General features: G+C 50.3%; 1 protein-coding gene across 2 annotated transcripts; it reads left to right on the top strand.

Annotated features, from left to right (window-relative positions):
- The first annotated feature begins 1,094 nt into the window (after window positions 1-1,094).
- Window positions 1,095-12,291, top strand: KLK6 (kallikrein related peptidase 6). 2 transcript variants are annotated; one of them, XM_060175302.1, is made up of 6 exons: window positions 1,095-1,401; window positions 1,756-1,802; window positions 3,827-3,983; window positions 7,446-7,693; window positions 8,516-8,652; window positions 10,618-12,291. In XM_060175302.1, exons 2-6 carry the CDS (start codon window positions 1,757-1,759, stop codon window positions 10,714-10,716), a joined length of 687 nt encoding a protein of 228 aa, XP_060031285.1. In that variant the 5' UTR covers window positions 1,095-1,401; window position 1,756; the 3' UTR covers window positions 10,717-12,291. The 2 variants fall into 2 exon arrangements, with proteins under 2 accessions (XP_060031285.1, XP_007531380.1); XM_007531318.3 differs by having other exon boundaries at window positions 1,105-1,401; window positions 10,027-10,688.
- The last annotated feature ends 8,120 nt before the right edge of the window (window positions 12,292-20,411 follow it).

The following is a 20,411-nucleotide window of genomic DNA, read 5'->3' as shown; positions in this document are numbered from 1 at the left end:
TTTGCATGACCTAGTGGAACACTATCCAAGTGAGTTCCTTCATGGGTCTCGCCTCATGAAATAAATGAAGTCAATCTACTTTCTAAATGGGGGTGAGCAGAGACGGGCATGGAGAGGGGTGTACAGATGGATGGGCAGGCGGGTGGATGGTGGGCAGCCCTGGGGGACATGGGGGTCAGCAGAGGCGACATGGGGGCCAGGCCCAGACAGCAGCAGGACTGTGAGACAGGGACAAAGGGAGGCTGTTGAGGCGGCCGCCTTGCTGCTGGGAACAGAGTTGAGAAAGGGAGCAGCCTGAGCGTGGCACTGCTGGTGGTGGACAGAGCCCCATTGTTCTACCTTTTCCTCATCGCCTGGGTCTGCACCCCAGCCCGGAGCAGGGGCAGGACCGGCTGGTGACACTTGCTCCTCTCTGGCTCGCTGGGCTACCCAGAGATCTGCAGCTCCACGGAAGGACAAGTGGGTGAGTCACCCCAACCTCACTGAACCCAGGCTGCCTGCTTCCCAAACCCCAGGGCACCAGCCCCAGGGATGGGTGGCTGCAGGCCTTGGTGTCCACAGAGGTGGGGGCTCCCAGAGGCCAGAGGGGCACAGGCAGCTGGGCTTGTTAGTCAGAGTCCTGCAAGCAAGGTGGCCTCTGTCCTTCCAAAGTGCAGACAGACCTCCAAACCCCTTTCCCTGAAGGTCCAGAATTCCAGACCCCCAGCCCTTCCTACCTCAGGCCCACGGGATCCCAGTCCCTCCTCCCTGGGATTCTTCCCCAGCCCCTCCTCCTCCAGAGTCAGGATTCTCCCAGCCATTCTTCCCTCACACCCAGGGGTCCTCCCAGTCCCTCCTCCCTCATACTCAAGGTTTCCCAATCCTCCTCTCTCAGATTCAGGGACCCTCGGCCCCAGGGCCCCCCGGCCCATCCTACCTCTGACCCGGGAGTTGGGCCCCATGCAGACACTATTGCTGGCCTGCCTGAAGCTATATTCAGGGGTCACCCTGGGCTGTGGGAGTGGGAGGAATGTGTGTAGGAGGCCAGGGTGAGAAGGAAAAGGGCGGGGTGGCCCTCCTGCCTCAGGGACCTGGGGAGACAGGGGTTAAAAGGAAGCACCAGGAGCCTTTGGGGACGAGGTCAGGCAGACCAGGCAGCTTGTCTGTCTGTCTGTCTGTTTCTCAGGAAGGCCTCCTGAATGGTCTGGGACCCTCACTTTGAAGCTCTACACCCCCTCCTCCCTTCCTCTCTCCCTCTCAGCCTCTGACCCCAAGCAGCCTATCTGATTTCTGGCTCCCTCCCACCCCACCCCAGTTCCGGACACTCCTGGCTCTGCCTTCCCACTTGCCCCTCCGTCTCTGGCTCCTGTGTTCTTGCCCCAACCCAGGAGCCCCAGGCCAGCAGGCAGAGACCCCCAGCAGGTAAGAGCAGGCTGCACTCCAGAAACCAGCAGTGTGGGTGTGGGACAAAGTAGACAGAGTCCCAAAGTGCTGGAGGGGAATCCCAGGAGGCCAGGCCCCCTGCCCTGGCTACAAAGAGGACCAGGGCAGAGGGAGGGAGGAAGACAGATACCAGAACCAGAGCCCAGAGGAGGTTTGGGGGGGGACCCCAAGACAGAGGCCTTGGGTGGAGGAGAGGAGAAATTGGCAAGCTGGCTGAGAAGCGAAGGTGTGATTGAGGGTGAGAGAGCGCCTCGCTGGAAAGAAGCAGAGATGAGGAGGGACTAGGGGCAGCCAGGGCTTGGGGGGCTGATGATCTGTGGCTCCCCTTCTCAGAATGGCCGTGAAGACGCTGGTGGTAGCCCTGTTTCTCACCACTGCAGGTAGGAAGAAGCGAGGGGAACAGGCAGGATGGGGAGGGAGCATGAAAGGAAGGTGAGGCTGGGTTCAACTGGGGGTACAAATGAAGGACTGAGGGTGCAGAGGAGGAGGGGTGGAGAGTGTGTCTGAAGAAGGGTGGGGTGGTCTGAGGATGGGGCTGGTGGGGGGGTGGAGAGTGAGACGGGAAGTTGGTGGGAGCTGAGCTGGAAGATGAGAAAGAGTTTGAGGGGGCTAGAGATAGCTCATCTTGGAGAGTGCAGGCCTTGCTGTGATGCCTGATGCCAAGGACAGAGACAGGTGGGACTCCAAGGATGGTGAGGCAGTGTTGTGATGGCTCTCCTGCCCAATCCCATGCCCCAGTCTCCTCTCTCTCTCTCTCTCTCTCTCTCCAACAAAGAATGAAAAAGCTGTCCCTGGGGATTACATTGGGGCAATGTAGTGCATTTACAAGGTCCTGGGTTTAGTCCTTGGTGCTACACTAAGGAAAAAAAAAAAAGACTATAATAAAAGAAAAAGGCAAGAGAGTTTAAGGTGACCCAGATGCTGGCTCAGTGGTCAAGTGCAGGACTAGCGACTTGCAGGTTTAAGGTCCTGCATGTGCTAGTGTGACACTCTGGTTCTCTCTCAGTCACTACTAATAAGCATTTATTTGTCTTTTAAATTATTTTTGTTTGTTTATCTTGGATAGAGACAGATAAATTGAGAAGGAAGGGGAAGATAGAGATAGAAAGAGACAGAGAGACACCTGCAGCCCTGCTTCCCCATTCCTGAAGCTCCCTCCTGCAAGTGGGGCCAGGGGAGCTTGAACTGGGGTCCTTGTGCACTGTAATGTGTGTGAGTAACCAGCTGCACCAACACTCATCCCCTGATTTTTTTTTTTTTTTCATTTATTTATTTTTTGCTTTTAAAGAATTTAGGGGTGGGTTTGATGATGAAGATGGGAACTAACGCTCAGAAGGGGCAGGCAGACAGCTGGGAGATAGAGATTAGGAGCTGGAGCACTAGCTCACCTGGTAGAAGCTTCATGGGCCCAAGGCCGTGGGTTCTAGCCCCAACACCACTTGGGAGCACCGTGGGCAGTGGAGTGGCACTGTGGTGTCTGTCCTCTTTCTTTTTTTCATTTTCTTTTCCAAATCACGTTGTTGTGGGGAAATAATCATTTGCAAGACAGTTGTCACAAGAGCACAACTTCAGCTCTCCTTATGTTCTGTCGGCCTGTCTCTCCTTCCCTCCTCTCTCTCTGTAAAATAAAGGATAAGAAAATGGTGCAGAGGAGTGACTGGGCTGTAGGATTGTACAACTGTGTTTATTCCTTAGCACCTAAAAGAATTTAAGTGAGTCTAGGGTGCTGGGGAGACAGCATAAAGACTGTAGAGAAGACTGTCCTGCCTGAGGCTCTGAGGCCCCAGGTTCAGTCCCCGGCACCACCAGAAGTCAGAGCTGAGCAGTGCTCTGGTCTATCTGTCTATCTATCTGTCTCTATCTCTCATTAAAACAAATACACTATTAAACAGGAACCGAGAGTCTAGGGTAGTGGGGGAGGTAGATCAGTGGCAGAGCATAGAACTTGGACACAAAAGGTCCAGAGTTCAGGCCCCGGCACTGCATATGCCAGAGGCATGCTCTGGTCTCTCTATTTCTCAATGCTTCCATCTCTTGTGAATCAATGAAATGTTTGAAAGCCTTCTTTATTTTGAGAGAGGGGTGAGGTGGTGGTGGGGGGACTAAGACTCTGGCCTAAGGTGGTGCCAGGGTTGGAACCTGTGACCTCTGGGGCCTCGGCTGTGGCGGTCAGTGCTCTAACAGGCTAAGCCAGCACTCTGGCTTAGCACCCTAAATAAACAAGCCTTTGAAAAAGAAAGCATTTAAGGGAGAGTTTGGCCCTGCCCTGGGGACTAAGATGGGGGAGGGAGCACAGGAAGGTGAGCTGGGATGGGGAGGAGTTTGAGGATGGGGTCACTTCGGGGTGGGGGGTGAAGGGGTGCCTGGAGTGTCCTCTCTGAAGCAGAAACCGCTCCTCTCGTAGCCTGTACAGAGTTCCAGGAAAAGGTGCTGTATGGAGACCCCTGTGAAGAGCTTGCTCACCCCTACCAAGCTGCTGTCTACACCTCAGGCCACCTGCTCTGTGGGGGCGTCTTGGTGCACCCCCAGTGGGTCGTCACCGCTGCCCACTGCAAAAAACCGTGAGTCTCTGGAGAGCTAGTGACAGCAAGAGCCCAGCACCGTGCAGGCAGGAACACACACACACACACACACACACTCACACACACACACACACACACACACACACACATGCACACACACACCTGTCCCCAGCTGGTCACCTGGTTCAATGGGCTGGGAGTTAATTGAATCAGAAAGGAGCGCCAGCAAGTGTTGGGGGCCCCTGGGGAGAGGCAATTAAGAGATTAAGTAGAATGGCTGCTTTTATGAACTTTAATTTGTAATTAGGAGATGGGGATGGGGTGGGACCAGCAGCATCCTGGAGGGGTGCAGGAGGGGCTTGAACTTCACTGTAAGAGCAATGGAGAGTTTTGATGAGAAAAAACAGGGTGAGAGCGATCCTATTTGGTAGAGCAGACTTTTTTGTTGTGCATAAGGCCCTGGGTTCGAGTTCCAGCACCACATGGGAGCACTGTAGATGTGGATGTGCAAAGCTGTGGTGTCTCTCTCTGACTGCTTCTCTCTTCACTGTCTCTCAAAAAGAGTCAAGGCAAGGCTTGTGCTTTGAGCACGAAGAATTGAGATCCGGAGGGTGTTGGAAGATGGAAGAAGCCTGGAGATGGGACTGTTTTGGGGGTGGTGTGAGGGATTGAACCTACGGCCTCAGAGTCCTGCATCTCAAGGTCCGTTCTTTCCTGGCCTGCCCTTTTTTCGTTCTGGAAGAGAGAGAGACAGACAGACAGACAGACAGAAGGGGAGGGAGAGATACAACAGAATAGCTCCACCATCCATGGAACTCCCTCGGTGCTATGTTTCTCCTTTGTGGGGCTAAAGACTGAATTCAGGACCTCAGACACAGCAAGCATGTCCATAATCCAGTGAGCTATCTCCTAGTTGCTGACTTTTTTTTTTCCTCACCAAGATTATTACTGGGGCTCTGTGCCTGCACTACAAATCCACCTCTCCCAGCAGCTATTTCTTTCCTTTTTAAAAAAATTTATTTCCTTTCTTTTATTAGATAGTACAGAGAGAAATTGAAAGGGGAAAGGGAGAGGGAGAGGGAAAAAGAGATACTTACAGACCTGTTTCACTTCTCATGAAATGCCCCCCCTGCATGTGGGGAGCAGGGCTCAAACCCAGGTCCTTACACATGGTAACATGTGCATTCAGTCATGTGCATGCACTCAAGCAGGTGTGCCACCAGTCACCCCCAGCACTGATCCTTTCTATGCAGTGCTGAGGAATGAACCCCAGACCTGGTGGCAGGAATGAGGAGTCAGGACTGACCTTGGGCATTCAACTCTGAGCATCTGGGGGGGGGGGGGCAGGCACAAGGCAGGGAGGAGCTGCTGGAGTTTGGACAGGGGACCATGGGGCCTTCCGAGTCAGCCCAGGTGAGGCTGAGATGGGCTGGAAGTGACTTGGAAGGATGTGAGGCTGACCCTCTGGGGAAAGGTAAAAGCCAGAGGTGAAGTACTGTGGGCAGACCGGAATGGAAGTGACAGTGTGGGCAATGGGGCTCATCCTAGGGGGCCACTGAAACCAGGACCCCTAGGGTGGACCCCCAAAGTCATTCACTGGGTGCCACAGAGCACTGGCTAAGCTCCAGGTTCGCCCAGGTGGTGGGGGCGCAGCCAAGGGTGAGAACAGGGAGGTACAGTAGGGGCGGAAAGACAGCCATGAACCAAACTGGGGGAAAGACATGACGGTTATTCAAAGTCCAGCAAAAGGGAAAGGAAAGAGATAGTTCTGTAAGAGAGAAGAACAGTGGCACCTGTTTTCCATTCATTCACTCATTCATTGATTCATTTTTTTTTGCCTCCAGGGTATTGCTGGGGCTCAGTTCCAGCACTACGAATCCACTACTCCTAGAGGCTATTTTATTTCACTTTTGTTTCCCTTGTTGTTTATCATTATTGTTGTTGGATAGGACAGAGAAATCAAGAGAGGAGAGGAAGACAGAGAGGGGGAGAGAAAGATAGATACCTGCAGACCTGCTTCACGGCTTGTGAAGTGACTCCCCCCCCCCACAGGTGGGGAGCCAGGGACTCGAACTGAGATACTTGCACAGGTCCTTGCACTTCATGTCGTGTGCTTAATCTGCTGTGCTAACACCCAGCCCCCTCATTCATTCATTTATGGTCCCTGAGGCTCAAACATGTAGGATTCCACCGCTTCCGGCTCAACTTTCTCATTCTTTTATTTTAAAGGAGGCGGGGGGCGGGGGGGGACACATGACAACACTGATCCGCCTCTCATGGAGCTTCCTCTGACACCGTTCACCGTGCTCCCATGTAGTGCTGAGGCTCAGACCCAGGGCTGTGAGTTTGCCAAGGCACACACTGTACTGGGCAAGCTATTTGCCACTCCCTCTGTATTTTTCATAAGAAAGAGAGAAGTCAGAGCACCACTCAGCTCTGTCCTATGCAATGTTGGGGCTGGAACCTGGGACCTCAGGCCCAGAAGCCCCAAGTTCTATTTCTGAACCATCTCACTGGCCCAACAGAGGTGCCAAGTTTGGATAGAGGAGAGGCTTTTCTGACAAGATGAAATCCAAGCTGAGACACATGGAAAATGAAACAGGGAGAAGATCATTTGGAGCTTAAGAAATGAAAGAGAAGAAAAGAAAAGAAAGGGAGAGAAAAGGAAGAGCAAAGGCCCTGAGCAATCCAAATGCACACATTCAAAACGCATTTATTTAGGACAGACTTTTTACGTCTTATTTTTATGTTTGTTTTATTGGATAGAGACAGGGAGAAAGCAAGAAGGAAAATGGGTGATAGAAAGGGAGAGGGGCCAGGCTGTGGCACACCTGATTAGGCACACACACTGCAGTGAGCAAGGACCTGAGTTCAAGCCCCACCTGAAGAAGAAAAGTTTCACGAGTGGTGAAGCAGGACTGCAGATGTCTCACTATCTCTCTCCCTCTTTACCTCCCCTTCCCCTCTCAATTTCTATCTCTAGCCAATAATAAATAAGTGAAATTTTAAAAAGACTTTTTAAAAAGGGGAAAGAGAAAGAGAGAGACCTGTTGCACCGTTTCAGTGCATTTGGGGGCTAGGGGCTTGGTAACATGTAAGCTTCACCTGGTCCCCACTTTGTAAAATAAATATATATACATATATATATTATGCATGATTAGTTACATATATATTATGAGAGAGAGAGACTGACTAATGCATCACTCAGTTCTGGCCTACACAGAGTTGGGGAATGAACCTGGGGCCTCGGACATGCAAGTCTTGTATTCTATCTACCCACTGAGCTGTTGCCCCAGGCTTGGAATGCTCAAAGAGAAGAAAGTCACCTGCTGACAGGGGAGCCAGGATGGTGCGGTGAGGTGCTTGGGCTGTACTCTGAAGGCAGCGGGAGACATGGGAGGCAGTTTAGCAAGGGAGGAACTCTGATGCGAACACTTAACCCATGGGGGGCTCTGCTCAGGAGTCCCGGCTCCGGGTGAGACCCAGCCCACTCCGTTCCAGGAATCTGCAGGTCTTCCTGGGGAAGCACAACCTGCGGCAACGTGAGAGTTCCCAGGAGCAGAGCTCTGTGACCCGGATGGTGCCCCACCCCCACTACAAGCCCGCCACCCACGACCAGGACATTATGATGCTGCGCCTGGCACGCAGACCCCTCGTCTCACAGCACATCCAGCCCCTGGCCCTGGAGAGCAACTGCAGGGCCAACCACAGCACCTGCCACATCCTAGGCTGGGGCAAGACAGCAGACGGTCAGCAGGGAGGCCCAGGGAGGCAGATGGGGGACAGTGGGATGAAAGGTCAGCCGAGGAGAAGTGACATTTTGGACCAATGAGTGAGCAGCCAGCGCAGAAGGTGGGCCCATGGGTCAGTGGGTGGATGGAGAGATGCATTCCAGGAGGTGTGTATGGGTGATGCCCACCAGGCAAGAGGCCAAAGGTCAAGGAGGACCAATCAGCAGGTCCTGAGATGAGATGCCACAAGGGGTAAATGGTGGAGAGGCTGGGGGGAGATGAGGGGCATAGAGCAGGGAGGTGACCCCAGGTGAGTTGAAAAGGGGAGAGAGATGATAGGAGGGACCAACTGGGGGACAGTTTGTGGTGGAGAAGAGGCACTAGAGGAAACAGGCCCCAGGGGTCAGCAGGAACCATTCAAGGTGGACTTGTGGGGGACTGGCCCCAGAGGAAGGTGAGCTATTGGACGAAGGGAAGGCCAGGTGGGGAGGGCAGGGTCAATGGGGAAAGAGCCTATGAAGGAGGTGGACCACCGGATGAGAGCCAGTAAGAGAAGGGCAGGACAGTGAACATGGACAGGGCCATTAGGAAAAGGCCAGTGTGGGTGGTGACCACTGGACGAAGAGCCAATAGCAGGAAGGGGGATCAGTGAGAGTGGGCAGAACACTGAGGAAAGGAGTGGTGGTATCTTGCATGCTTGAGGCCTGGGAAAGGCAGGGAGGGAGGAGCTGAGGCCCTGGGATATGGAAGGAAGGACTTAGAGGGGCTGGGGGATCACTGGGGAGGATGTGGGGAGAATGGGTTTGGGGTGAGCCTGGCCCTTCTCCCCTCCTCCCCCAGGCCACTTCCCTGACACCATCCAGTGTGCTTACGTCCACCTGGTGTCCCGCGAGGAGTGTGAGCGGGCCTACCCCGACCAGATCACCCCCAACATGGTGTGCGCTGGGGATGAGAAGTACGGGAAGGATTCCTGTCAGGTGAGGCAGCCCCCTCTCCCCACCTGCTCCAGGGAAGAGACAGCAAAGGGGCGGGGGTGAGAAAGGGATAGATGGAGGTGGAGAGACAGCCTGTAGAGACAGGAAGTGCAGAGACAAAGGAGGAGAGGGAAAGGTCAAGAGCTATACAAGGTGGGGGAGAGCCTGGAAAGGCACCTGCCTTGCCATGTGCTCTGCCCAGGTTCCAGCCCCACGTCACCAGGAGAAGCCGTGCACTGAGGTAGCTATTGCTTCCTCTCTCTCTCTCTCTCTCTCTCTCTCTCTCTGTCTCTGTCTCTCTCTCTGTTTCTGTCAGACCCTATTTGAGAAACTTTGTCAGAAGTGGTGAAATCATGCACACCTGAGACCCTCTGGACTCTCCTCAATCCCCCTCCCCCCAAAAAGAACTAGAGGATCAAGTGGAGGTTGATGAGGCCGATGGAGGGAGGAGGCGCTGTTTCCCAAACAGACTCCACACACCTGCTCTCCCAGCTCACTCTGCCTCTCGCCACAGTCAACACCCTCATGTTTGGGTTGTTTCATATGATCTTTAAGCTCTTTTCAGAGGAGATAGAGCATTTTTCATGACAGAGACAAGCCAGAGGGCTGGTATATGCAGCGCCGGGTAACCCATGGGCCCAGTAACCTAGGTGGGTGAGTCCAGTGCTCTGCAAGCTGAGCTACTTCTGTGGTCTCTCTGACCTTTTACTTTTGGATTATTTGGTTTTGGAGAGGGAGGCCAGAGCACTGCTCAGCTCTGGTAAGTGGTGGAGACAGGAATTGAACTTGGGACCTTTGGGGTCTTGGGTATGAAAGGCTGATGCACTACCATTATATGACTGGCCCCACTTTTGAAAAAAAAATATATGTATATATTAATATTTTGTTATTTTAATGAGAGAGATAGAGACAGATACTAGAGCTCTGCTCAGTTCTGCCTTCTGACGGTGCTAGGAATTGAACTTGGGACCTCAGAGCCTCAGGTGTGAAAGTCTTTTGCGGAACCAGCATGCTATCTCCCCCAGCCCCTTCAAGAATTTATTTTATGTATTTCCAGTGAGATAGATTTCCACATGAGAGAAAGAAGGAGAGAGAGAGAGACCAGAATACTACTCCAATACAGTCAGTGCAAGGGCTTGAACCAGCAGCCCCAGGCTTGCAAGGCCTGTGTTCTGCCAGCTGAACCATTCCCCGGGCTATGTTTGTCGACGGTCCTCAGTCCCCCCTCAGTGTGTCCTTCTCACTTACTGTGGATTTGTCCCTCACCCTCTCTGTCCATGTCTTCTGTCTCTCCCCCTCTTGGACAATCTCTCCTCTGCATGTCTGCCTCCCTCTGCTCTGTCTCTCTGTGTCTCTGACTCTCCCTGTTCTCCCCAGGGCGATTCAGGGGGTCCACTGGTGTGTGGAGAGCACCTTCGTGGCATCGTGTCCTGGGGGAACATCCCCTGCGGATCCAAGGAGAAACCAGGGGTCTACACGGACATCTGCAAATACGGCGGATGGATCCGAAGTGTGATTCGAACCTATGGATCCTGACCTGCGATGACCCTGCCTGCTGGCTCCCCAGTGTCCCTCCCAGCACACCCCCACCCTGCATGCTGAGCAATGACAGAACATCATGGCTCCCCCCGGACCTCACCCCCAGGGATGACTGGGAACCAGGACTATGCTCTTACCCCAGCCCCAGCCCACACCAGCCACTAAGAGTCTGGAAAAGCCTGACTCACACCCAGGCCTCCCCCTTGCTAATGGCGTATCCTTGCCAAATGCCTTGCTCTACCACCTGGGTTTTCTTGTCCTTAAAATCAGGGAAAGATAGAGTTGGAAAGATAGCCAACCGGGCAGGGCAAATGCCTTGCCATGCGTGTGGTCCAGATTCAAGTCCTGGCAGCACATGGGAGGTATCGTGGTGCTGGGGAAAGTCCTAATGCCATGGTATCTCCCTTTACCCTATGTCTCTCTTACCAGAATGAGGAAAAGAAAAAAAGGAAGTTGACCCAGAAGCTGCAAAATCATGTATGGCAGGGGCAAAAAAAAAAAAAAAAAAATGCAATAAAATTGGGGTGATTGTCATCATTTGCCATGCGGCAGTGGCGAGAGTCAAGTTCGAGTGTACATGTATACACACACTGTCTCTCTCATACACACACACCCACACACTCACACTCAAAAAACACACGCTCACACACAGACACACACACTCATACTCACACTCACACTCAAAAAACACACACTCATATACACAGACACACACACATTCAAAAAAACACATGCTCATACACACAGACACACGCACACACATCACATACACACACACTTTTGCCAGGATGCTTCCAGGAGCAGTCAGTCAAGAGTGAGGCCGGATACTTGTCACACTTCTGACTCTCTGAGAAGCCCAGTCCTCCTCCCACAGCCCAGTCTGATTTTCTGCCCCTTCAGGAAGGCCTTCCATATTAATCAATGTCTATATGAAAGAAAGCAAGAACCAAAGCATCAGTTATGGTGCCGGAGATAGAACTCAAGACTTCACACCACAGGTCCAGTGTGCCACCCCGTGTCATCTCCCCAAAGGCCCCGCTCACTCCCCCACCTCCCATTACCTCTGATGAGCTCTCTCCACTCCCCAGCCTGCCCCCCAGCTTCCTGAGCAGTGAAAGCAAGAAGCTTGGGTTTGTGGTGTTGGGTGAATGAGGGGAGAGCCCTTGAAGGCAGTACACTGGGTAGAGCTCTGGACTCTCAACCATGAGATGCAAAGTTCAATCCACTATACAGGCCAGAGTGATGGTCTGTGTTGTGGTTCTGCCTTTCTCTTCTTCTTCCTTCCTTCCTTCCTTCCTTCCTTTCTTTCTTCCTCTCTCTCTCTCTCTCCCTCTCTCTTTCTTCCTTTCTTTTGTGCCAAAAGCTGGGAAGCTGGGATAGAACCAGGGACCTTTTAGATGATTCTGTCTCTCTATGTCTCCATTCTAAATATGTAAATAAATCTTAAAGCAGCAAAGATTTACCTTAAAAAGCAAAAAGATTGAGGGGAGAGAATGGCAGGGGCTGGATCTCAAAGGACCTCAGACTCCTGCTCAAGGAGCTGGGACTTTCCCTGAAGGCCATAGGGAGCCAAGGAAGAGTTGGAAGCATCCACAGTACCAGGCCCATGTGCATATGGACTGAAGAAGGGAAATGAGAGACCAGGAGGGGGCAGAGGTGATGGTACAGGGAGAGGAGACCAGAACCAAATGGGTGGTCCGAGGATGCAGGAAAAGGGAGACTGAATATGAGTCCACCCTATGGGAGCCAGAGAAATAGCTCACTGGCTAGAACACCTGCCTTGCAATGCAGGAGGTCCAGGTTAGAACCTCAGAGCTAGTATGGTCAGTGCTGAGGTGCCAGGAGGGCTCGGCTGCAATAGAGTCTCTCTTTCCTTGTTTCTATCTGAATGAAAAAGGAGGTCTGCCAAACAAACAAAAACCTATGGACATCTAGTCTTTGACAAAGGTACCAGACTATTAAGTAGGGAAAGGAGAGTCTCTTCAACAGATAGTGTTGGAAAAATCTGGTTGAGGGAGCTGGGCAGTGATGCAGCGGGTTAAGCACAGGTGGTACAAAGCACAAGGACCGGCATAAGGATCCCTGTTTGGCTCCCCATCTGTTGCTATGCTTCACATTGGTTTGGTCTCGCTATACCCCACCAGGAGATTTGGTTTGGCCCTTGCTAGTTTTCGCGCTACTCCCTTCTCCCGGTCCCCAACCCTACGTACTTTCTGAGTTCCTGCCGCAGCCGCCAGAGGAGAAAGATGGAGGAGCACATTGCCCGCTCGTGAATAAAGATTAAACTGCGTTCTCAGCTCAGCCATGTGTCTCTGGTTGTCTCTGTTACCCACCCATGAAGCCAGCCCCGGCGATAACAACATATGGCGCCCAAAAGGGACCTGACCTGCGCATTTCTCAGAAAAGTGAAGACTTTGGCTACCTATGCACTATGGCCTTCTCTTCTGCTTGTGAAGAGTTCTCCAAAGGCCTCTGCCCTTTCTTCACGAGACTGTTTCGCTGTCTCTGGACCACTCTGTGGTTTCTGCCCAATGCCAGCCCGCAGGAGCCCAATGCCAGCCTGCATGAGCTGGCTTTCCGCCGCGTGGCGTGGGGCATTGGGAGTGGGCTCCCTTCACGCTGCTTGGCTGCCAAGAGCAGGGCAGCAGGCATGGTGGGCAGGGCTGCAGCCCATCCTGGCCGCCACCCTAGGGCACCTCGGCCCGCACTTCTGCACAGCCGGCCCGCCAGCCCTCCTGCTATGAAGTCTGGACAGATCCTGGACCACCCGGAGACCGCAGGCTCCCTGCCAAAACTGGGCCCCCTGGCCGAGATCCCCAACTCGGCTCTGAAATCAGAAAAGCTAGAATACACAGAGATTCGTCCAGAGATCGCAAACTACAATTCCTGGAGCTGAAGTTGCGCAAGAAGCCACTGCCAGACAACGCACCCCCGAACAACTAGACAGTACAGATCTAAATTCATGTTTTAAATGACATGTCTTTGTAACAGAAGTTTTTCTCCTTGTGTACTTAAAAACCATGTTTATGTGTGTGTTCAAATATGGGCAGGGTAGATAGCACAATGGTTATGCTAATGATTCTCATGCCTGAGGCTTTTTTTCCCATGGTTCTCTGTTTACCTTTCCACATTTTATTGTTTAAACTTTAAACAACCTTAAAATCATACTAAAAAAGACTTCCAATTGTAATAGAGTTATCAATTGTGGTAAACTTCTAACCAGCTACGAGTTTTGTTTCATAGTAAGTTAATTGCAGAGGTCAAGTTCTCTACAGAAAAGCAGAATTCCGATGGCTGACCTTCCCCATCGAGACAAACATACAACAATTCACCCCCTGGCAATTCTTCAGTGGACATCTGCTTTGGACTGGCACTTCTATGGGACTCACTGGTACACCTCTTGGACACTTTGCACAAAACTAGCAGCTTCCCTTTATGCTGCTGGGTTTCTCAAAGACTGACTGCAGCCAGCTGCCTTGGGACTCTAGGCCATACACCCCCATGCTAGGTAATGCCCGTCGAGGCAAGTAACACCCTCCCAGAGGCAAAAGAAGCCCCCAGAGGCAGGAAATGTTTTTAGCTGATAAAGTTTTGCCCACAGAGGCAAAAACGCCCCCATCAGGCCTTCCCTTGGCAGCTCACTGGTTCTTGTTACTCGCTTACATGTTCCTCCATGTTTGTGCCAGTTTCTTTTTTGAAAATGCCTGTATGATATAGGTTTCTGTTCACCCCACACTCCTGATACTATGGTCATTTAGTTAAAAAGAAAAGGGGGAATTGCTGCTATGCTTCACATTGGTTTGATCTCACACTCCCCCTCCGGGAGATTTGGTTTAGCCCTTGCTAGTTTTCGCGCTACTCCCTTCTCCCCGCCCCCTATCCTACGTACTTCCTGGGTTCCTGCCGCAGCCACTGGAGGAGAAGGATGCAGGACAGATCTGTGTGGTGATCAGTTTAGGAGTCCCTCTCTGCCACCAGAGGAGAAAGACAGAAGAGCACATGTTTGCCTGCTCGCAAATAAAGATTAAACTGCGTTCTCAGCTCAGCCGTGTGTCTCTGGTTGTCTCAGTTACCCGCTCATGAAGCCAGCCCAGGTTAAACAACACCCACCTGCAGGGGAGTCGCTTCACAGGCAGTGAAGCAAGTCTGCAGGTGTCTGTCTTTCTCTCCCCTCTCTGTCTTCCCCTCCTCTCTCCATTTCTCTCTGTCCTATCCAACAACAACATCAATAACAACAATAATAACAACAGCAAGAAAAGGAAAAAATAGCCTCCAGGTACAATGGATTCATATTGCAGGCACCAAGCCCCAGTGATAATCCTGGAGGCAAATAATAATAATAATAATAAAGAAAGAAAGGAAAGAAAAATCAGGTTGAAACATGCCGAAGAATGAAATTAAACCACTATATTTCACCAAACACAAAAGTAAATTCCAAGTGGATCAAGGACTTGGATGTTAGACCAGAAACTATCCAATACTTAGATATTGGCAGAATTCTTTTCCGTCTAAATTTTAAAGGTATCTTCATTGATACAAATACAATTATAAAGAAGACTATAACAAAAATAAACCAATGGGACTATGTCAAATTAAAAAGCTTCTGTATAGCAAAAGAAACCACCAACCACAAAAAGAGACCTCCCACAGAATAGGGCAAGATCTTTACATGTCATACATCAAACAAGAGGCTAATAATCAAAATAAATAAAGAGCTTACCAAACTCAGCAACAAGAAAACAAATGACCCCACCCAAAAATGGGGAGAAGATATGAACAGAATATTCACCATAGAAGAGATCCAGAAGGCCAACAAACATATAAAAAAAATGTTTCTCGTCATTGATTGTCTGAGAAATGCAAATAAAGACAACAGTGATCTCATACATCAGAAAAGGTAGCAGCAACAAATGCTGGAGAGGTTTTGGGGACAAAGGAACCCTCCTGCACTGCTGGTGGGAATGTTAATTGGTCCAACCCCCGTAGATAGCAGTCTGGAGAACTCAGAAGGCCAGAAGTGGACCTACCTTACAATTCATCTCCTGGGGACATATCCTAAGGAACCAAAGACACCCATCCAAAAAGATTTGTTTTATTTATTTTATTTATTTATCTATGTTCATAGGAGCACAATTTGTAATAGCCAAAGCCTGGAAGCAACCCAGTTGTCCAACAACAGATGAGTGGCTGAGCAAGTGGTGGTCCATATACACAATGGAATACTATTCAGCTATTACAAATGGTGATGTCACCATTTTCAGGCCATCTTGGATAGAGCTTGAAGGAATCATGTTAAGTGAGATCAGCCAGAAAGAGAAGACTGAATTTGGACTCATCTCACTCATAGACAGAAAATAAGATCAGAAGAGAAAACACTAAGCAAAATCCTGGAACATGATGGCAGAGAACCTAGTGTGGGGGGTGTATTGTTATGTGGAAAACTGAGAAATGTTACATATGTACAAAGTATTTTATTTGCTGTCAACTATAAACCATTAATCCCCCAATAAAGAATTTTTTTTTGAAAAAAATTCACATCTGGAGAAAGGGGGTGGACATTGCTTTCACAGGGAACAGCTCACACAAGAGCCTGTGGGCAGAGCAGCTTCTGAGCCCAGGACTATAGGCCATTCGAGAAGGAGTCTGAGGCCGGACAAGTAGGTGCCAGGTGGGGAATGTAAGTCAGCGGGAAAGGGTTCTGGGCGCAAGGGCCAGGCAGGGCTGGACCAGGATCTACAGGGCCCTTAGGAAGGGCAGGACAGGGTTAAAATTGGGGATCAGAAAGGCTTCCCAGGGTCCTCTGGAGGGAGGGGCGTGGGCCATGGGAAGAAGAGGCTGGAGGCCCTCACGGAGAGGGAGGTAGCCGGGACAGCTCACCTAGTAGTGAATATGCTTTGCTCCAAGGCCTAGCACTGCATGGGAGTGTTGTTGTGTCTATCTCAATAATAATAATAACGACAACAACAACAATAATAATAATGGGTCAGCAAAATAGCTGTCTTGGACAGAGTGCCGCTTTGCCATGTACTCTCCCCAGGGTCATGCCCGGCCCTTCCTGCATTGATGGGAGCTTCTGAATGAAAAGGTGGCACAGTGAGGTGACAAGCAAACATACAAATAAAACTCGGACAAGGCAGGAGGGTGTGGTTGCTTCTCTGCTCATGTGGAAATACTGATTCATGGGAACGGCCTGGGAGGGACTTCAGTGTCTCCTTCCAAAGGTTATGAATGCTGGGCAGGGCCCTGAGATTCATGGGGGGTCACCAGGAGGACCCCGACTCAGAGGCTGCAGACCAAACACAGCCTCACCCAGCATGGCTGGATGCTTAGCTTCACTGAGCCTCACCACCCTCTTCCTTAAGAGCAAACAACAACAGAAACACAATAAGTGAGGCCGGGTGGTGGCGCACCTGGTTGGGCTCACATGTCACAAGGCACAAGGACACGGGTTCAAGCCCCCGGTCCCCACCTGCAGGGGGAATGCTCTGCAAGTGGTGAGGCAGCATTGCGGGTATCTCTCTGTCTCTCCCTATCATCCCCTTCCCTCTTGATTTCTGGCTGTCTTTATGCGACAAATAAAATAAAGACAGTAAAAAAAAGAAAGAAAGAAAGAAAGAAAGAAAGAAAGAAAGAAAGAAAGAAAGAAAGAAAGAAAGAAGCACAATAAGCACGTTATTTAGCCCAGTCCTAAGGGTTCTACATAAATGTAGCCACCTAGGCCCAGGAGGTGCGGCAGTAGTCAAAGCCTTGGGCTCTTAAGCAGGAGTCCTGAGTTCAGCCCCTGGCATCATATGTGCCAGACTAAAGTCCGGATGCTCTCCTCTCTCTCTTTCTCTCTCTCATAAGTAAACAGATAAATTAATTCATCTGATCCTCATAGCATGACTGTCCTCATTTCAGATTGGGAAGCTGAGCTATACAGAGGGTCCATGGTTTGCCCAGAGTCTCACAGAGAGGAGGTCAGCAAGCTGGAATTTGAATGGGGTGTAGGGGGAGGGTGGGCGGTGGTAAGAGGTTGGTATCAGTATGGTGCCTAACACCTCTGCTACACAAAAGTTTTCTTTCTATTCTTTAGTGTTTTCAAAGTGAACACAGATCTATTGAAAGGCCCAACACTGTTTTACTTTTGCTTTTGTGAGGCAGAGTCTCCATATATTTTAGTATTTAATACACAACTGAAATTAACCCATGGAAGGGGGAATCCTTATGACTTCAACTTGAACCCCATCTGTGGTTTCAAACCCACCTGTTGTATCAAGTCTGTATTCCATGTCTGGATACTTATAAGAACGCAATATTGGTCAGACTTTGAATGGGTAACATATGGCCAACACTGGAGCCCCTGGACCGCGCCCCTGCTGTGCCCCGTCAGTGACCCAGGTTGGAGTCTGGCCCCCACCACATTAGAGGGATCTCCAGTGCCATGATATCTTTCCCTCTCTACCCCTGAGAGATGAAGCCCAGTTGATGGCCCCCATCAAAAGAAAGTATGATATACATAGATGTATAAACTTAATTTAAATGCTCTGGGACTAGTATCTAAAAAGTGAAGGACTTACAAAGAGGAGATTGAATGAGCTATTTTTTTATTAGTTATTTAATAATGGCTGATGAGATTGTGAGATAAGAGGGATAGAATTCCATACAATTCCCACCACATCCCATCTCCTCCACTGGAAGGGTTATTTCTAAAATGTAGTTTAACAGAACATAGTTCAACTGGTAGAACGCATGACTTGCATGTCCAAGAATCCTAGTTTAAGCCCTGGCACTAGAGAGGTGACCGTCTCTCGCTCGCTCTCTCTCCTATAAAACTCTCTCTATATATGATAGAAACTGACTTACTTATTTGTCACCAGGGTTATTGCCAGGGCTCCACGCATTCATGAGCCCACTGCACCTATACGACTTTCTTTTTCTTTTTAAGATGGAGAGTACGAAAGAAGGGGCCAGGTGGTGGCTTACTTGGTTAAGTGCTCACGTTACAGTGCATAAGGACCCAGGTTCAAGCCCCTGGTCCCCATCTGCAGGCGGGGGGAAGCTTCAGGAGTACTGAAGCAGTGATGCAAGTGTCTCTCTCCTCTTCTCCTCTCAATTTCTGTTTCTAGCCTATAGTAAGGAAATAAAAATATTTTTTAAAAAGAGAGTAAGAAAGAGAAGAAGAGATATCACAGCACTGCACCACCACTTATGAGCTGTGAGTACAGGTGTTCCCAGAGGGCTGGAACCCTCACACATGATCAAGTGTGCACTCTACAAGGTAAGCTATTGCCTGGTATCCACCAAATAAAGTAATTTTATTAAAAAAATATTTGTTTACCCAAAGAAGTGGGGGAAGGGCACTGTGGCAGGTGTGATGCTGGGTGTTGAACTTGGGACCTCATCCTTGAGAAAACAATGCTTTATCCAGTGCACCAGCTGAGTGCACCTGTTACCATGCATGAGAGCTATCACATAATACAAAAATTGGAAGTATGGTTTAAGAGCTGAGAAAACAGCGTAATAGTTGTGACATAAAGACTGTCATGCCTGAGGCACCAAAGGTCCCAAGTTCAATCCCCAGCACCATCATATGCCAGAGCTGAGCAGTGTTCCTGCAAATTCATAAAGTAAATTACGTGGTCAGAGAGGTGGTGATTCAGTGGAGTATAGGACTGATGTGCTGACAAGCCCCAATTCTATCCCTGGTACCACTTCAGCCAGAGTAATGCTCAGTTCTCTCTCTCTCTCTTCTGTGATAAATGGATAAAGGGATCAATAGTTGGAGGTGGTGGAGAACATTTCATTAAGCTGCTTTCTTTTCTTTTTTCTTTTTTTTTTAAATCTTTATTTATTGGATAGACAGTCGGAAATTGAGAGGGAAGGGGATGATAGAGAGGGGGAGAGACAGAGAGACACCTGCAGCACTGCTTCACCACTCATGAAGCTTTCCCCCTGAAGGCGGGGACCGGGGACTCAAACCTGGATCCTTGCACACTGTAGCAAGTGCACTCAACCAGGTGTGCCACCACCCGACCTCCATTAAGCTGCTTTGTAACTGAAACCAGGCATTGTTATAAGGACTATCTCAGATCACAACAGACGCCAAGAACAAAGAAGTCTGCAGGTCAATCTCAAAGGTCTATGGGGAAGCCAATGGCTAGATTTGGGACTCGGACATGTGGGATATTAAAATCCTCTGAAACAATTGCAATGCTTTCAACAAACCCAGGCATCGTCTTCTGCTCCCCTCTTGTGCACTGAAACCAGCCTTGGTCTGAGGCTGGGTTACAGAATTGAGCCAGGCCTGTATTCTCAGGTGCTGGACAAGGGCCCAGCAGCTGAGTTGTGTGAGGGCTTGGCTTTCGTGGACCCCTTGGGTCAGAGACCTGGAGTGAGATGGTGCAGGGAGAGGGCAAACTTTGGAAGTGCTGGAACGGAGACAAAGTGGGGGCGGCAATTCAGAGGGCCCCACCCCCGAGAGGAATACCTTTCGGGTTCCCCACCCAGAGCCCCATTTTCCTGAAGGGCAGGAGCCACCCACCTCCTATCTTGGCCTCTTAATCTCTTTCCCAATCACTGGGCAGCCCTGCCTGACTCCCTCACCCACTCAGCTGGCTGTGGCACCTGCAGAAGGGAGGTCCCTGGGTCCAGTCACTGCCCCTTTCTGCCCCCTGGAGGGCCCCAGGAAGAGGGGCAGGTGAGGAGACCCTCTGGCAAAGTGACCTGAGTCTTTGCTGCCCCACAATCTGGGCCAGGAGGATACAGAGATGCCAATGTCCTGAGTTGGTGAGAGAAGAAGAGAAACAGAAACGCCAGAGATAACCGCAGACCCCTTAGATTGGAAGGGACTCAAAGGGGGGCAAAAGCAGAAAGAATGAAGGTCAACATAGCTGGGGGTCTGGGCCATGATGCTCCCAACTGAGCACACATGCACCAAGTGCAAGGACCCGGATTCGAGTCCTCCACTCCCCTCCTACTAGAGGGAAACTTCACCAGCAGAGAAGCAGTGCTGCATGTGTCTCTCTGTCTCTCTCCCTCTCCCCTCTCAATTTCTCTCTACTCTAACAACTAAAAAAGAAAATGATTTTTTTTTAATATCTTTATTGGGGGAGTAATAGTTTACAGTCAACAGTAAACTACAATAGTTTGTATATGCATAACATTTCCCAGTTTTCCACATAACAGTACAACCCTGTTAGGTCCTCCTCTGGAAAATGATTTCTAAAATAAAGAAAAAAAAA

The sequence above is a fragment of the Erinaceus europaeus genome, chromosome 2 (genome assembly GCF_950295315.1).
Source record: "Erinaceus europaeus chromosome 2, mEriEur2.1, whole genome shotgun sequence".
Lineage (NCBI taxonomy): Eukaryota > Metazoa > Chordata > Mammalia > Eulipotyphla > Erinaceidae > Erinaceus > Erinaceus europaeus.
Note: the sequence above shows the minus strand (reverse complement) of the source record. Positions and strands in the feature narration are given on the sequence as shown.